This window comes from Culex quinquefasciatus, chromosome 2 (genome assembly GCF_015732765.1).
Source record: "Culex quinquefasciatus strain JHB chromosome 2, VPISU_Cqui_1.0_pri_paternal, whole genome shotgun sequence".
NCBI classification, from domain to species: domain Eukaryota; kingdom Metazoa; phylum Arthropoda; class Insecta; order Diptera; family Culicidae; genus Culex; species Culex quinquefasciatus.
This window is the reverse complement of record NC_051862.1, coordinates 3,249,662-3,252,721: the sequence shown is the minus strand read 5'-3', so window position 1 is coordinate 3,252,721 and position 3,060 is coordinate 3,249,662. Positions and strand designations below refer to the sequence as shown.

General features: G+C 34.0%; 1 protein-coding gene across 1 annotated transcript; it reads left to right on the top strand.

The window, feature by feature from the left end:
• The first annotated feature begins 1,531 nt into the window (after positions 1 to 1,531).
• On the top strand, positions 1,532 to 2,477 carry LOC6053712 (plant intracellular Ras-group-related LRR protein 3). The gene is made up of 2 exons (XM_038251313.1): positions 1,532 to 1,591; positions 1,653 to 2,477. The coding sequence occupies exons 1-2, from the start codon at positions 1,569 to 1,571 to the stop codon at positions 2,446 to 2,448; spliced, it is 819 nt and encodes a 272-aa protein (XP_038107241.1). The 5' UTR covers positions 1,532 to 1,568; the 3' UTR covers positions 2,449 to 2,477.
• Positions 2,478 to 3,060: the final 583 nt, after the last annotated feature.

Here is a 3,060-nt window from a genome sequence, read left to right as displayed (position 1 = left end):
AGGTATGGATACACTGAAAAAATATGGTGATTTTTAATTTCACTTTTTGTTACTAAAACTTGATTTGCAAAAAATACTTTTTTCTGATATGTTTTAAGGGACATCAAATGCCAACTTTTCAGAAATTTCCAGAATGGGCAAAAAATCTTTGACCGAGTTATGATTTTTTTGAATCAACACTGATTTTTTATAAAAAATCGAAATATTGGTCGCAAAAATTTTTCAATTTCATTTTTCGATGTAAAATCAAATTTGCAATCAAAAAGTACTGTAGTGAAATTTTGATAAAGTGCACTGTTTGCAAGTTATAGCCATTTTCAGGTAACTTTTTTGAAAATAGAAGCAGTTATTCATTTTTTAATGAATGCCCATGTTTGCACACTCTTGAAAAAAATATTTTTGAAATGCTGAGAAAATTATCTATATTTTGCTTCTTTGAACTTTGTTGATACGACCCTTAGTTGCTGAGATATTGCAATGCAAATGTTAAAAACAGGAAAATTGATGTTTACTAAGTCTCCCCAAACAACCCACCTTTATTCTATCATCGATATCTCAGCAACTAATGGTCCGATTTTCATTGTTAGAATATGAAACATTCGTGAAATTTTCTGATCTTTTCAAAAAAAAAAATTTTTTTTTATCTGGACTGACATTTCTAAAGGGCAAACAAAATAAAAAAGTTAAAAAATTTAAATCACAGGCCACGGTTTTAACATTTGGCTGAAAAAAGATTGTTTAAATGCATTATACACCTGTCCAGTTGTTTTGCAATCATAAATTCTCAAAATTTCTAAGTATTGACAAAAATTTTATTGTTGTGAGAAAAAAAAGTTTTTGGGGTGCTGAACATTGTAATTTCATAAAAGTTCAAAATATTTTTAAACAAGTCCAAATAAACTAAATATGATTACCAATGCATAAAAAGGCATATTAGACTGTTTTGAGTTGAATAGACTTCTATTTCCATTGAAATTTTCCAGTTTTATGAAAAAAATATTTTTTTTGCCCCCTGATTTTACGAACCAATTTTGAAGGAGGGGCAACATAAACTTTGAAAAATATTTCCAACGGCCTAATTTAAAAAAAAAACACTAATAAAATGAAAATGTATAATACATTGCTGGCCAAATTTCATTAAAAAATCATCATTTTTGAAAAACATACAAAAACAAACTCTATTACAGCTATAAAATCTGAATTGCAATCAAAAAGTACTATACTTTAAATTAAATCTTGTGCTTCATTTTCAAGTTATAGTAACTTAAAATTATTATTATTTGTTAATAGCGTGACTATTTTTACCTATTTTTTTATTTTTACCCATGAGAAAAAATGATACGTGGAGTGGCGGTAAAAACCATTCTACATCATTTGTGATGGCGCTTTATATCACAGCTGATAACACTAATTCATTGGGAAAATCCAGAAATGACTATCAATACCGCAGTATAAGCAAATCGTGATTGTAAGCTGCTAAAGACTCAATATAAATACTTTGACAACCGCAATCACAATCAGTTGAGACTCAATCTCAGAACAAACAAGTTTCTTGAAACAGGAGCACCATGAATCAAGCATGTTGCATTACGTAAGTTAAATCTTGTTATTTTAATATTTTGAGTTTCATATAATATTATTTAATTTTACAGTGTGATAATTTCATTGATTAAATTTATCTCAACGGAAACTGTCGAATACGAAGATGGCAACATTCTCATCTTCAACCTAAACATAACCAGCGAAAATTCTAAAAAACTTTCACGCTTCTCAAACTACACCACAATCGGCTTCTTGAACTCGTCACTACCGCCACTGACGGAGCAAAACCTACAACATCTAGCTCGAACAGTCAACTTTGCCTGCCGAGATGGCATCCTGGAAGTGTTCGAGATTCTTCCCCGCTTCAAAGAGGTTCAGTTTCATTCCTGTCAAACGACAAACATCACAATCAAACCTGACAGGAGTTACGAGCTGAATGCGTTGGCCATCGTGGATAATAACAATACTGAATTGCCTAAAAATTTGGGGCTTTTGACGAAGCTAGAGCGACTTTACGTCGCTGAAACGCTGATTGAGCACGTTGAGATGGACGTGCTGAGCAAGTTGGTTAATTTGAAACAACTCTACCTGATCGATAGTAGAATCAAGACTATCAGCTCAGTTTCGCACAGTCTTGTCGTGATGCCCAGCTTAAAAGATTTGAATCTGTCTGGCAACAAGCTTGCGATGGTTTCTCTCGCCAAGTGGGATGAGCCTTCGGTAGAGAAGATCAGCGTGCGTAATAATCAGTTGCAGATCGTTATGATGATGCCGTTTAATTTTCCGAAATTGAAGGAATTGGATTTGTCAAATAATCCTTTGGATTGTTTTTGGAGAAGAAATTTGAAACAAGCGATGGACGAGCGAAAGGTTGAGCTGTGGGAAAACACAATTTGTGGTATTTAAAGTGTTTGTTCAAGTAAAATAGATCGCAACATTCCAGTTGAATGAATTCGTCCAAACTAAGGAATTGTGAAATCCCAACTGAACCGTTCACTTAAAGGTTTGACGTGAGGAAACCCCGAGTTATTCTGTTTCATAAACACTGTGATAGTAACGACGATCTTACACAGTCGCCATCAGCTCTATGTGTGTGTTATTTGATACTGTTCGCGATGAAAGCTGCTTGTATTTGATGGAAGCAAAAGTTATGTGTTATGCTTGTTTTCCAAATTCATTGCTATTTTTCAAATCAAATCAGAATGTGTTCAATACTTAAATGGAGCTTTATAGTTATCTACAATTTGACCATTGACCACTAAACTATCAGAAGATTCAAACCAAACCGCCGTTGGTTTCATAAACTTTTTGTCACCTCTTTAAAACCTAATTGACAACAATCCCTCTTTAGATCCACAATTCACCAAACGATTTAATGCGATAAACACGATTTGCGACCCGACGAGCTAAGTCTGCATTGTCTCACCTCGATGCCCGAGCGCCAACTCTAACCGGTTCTAGTCGCAGTAGGCCTGGATAGTGGTAGCTCAACTCACCGCTGCGCTGTTGATTTGGGTC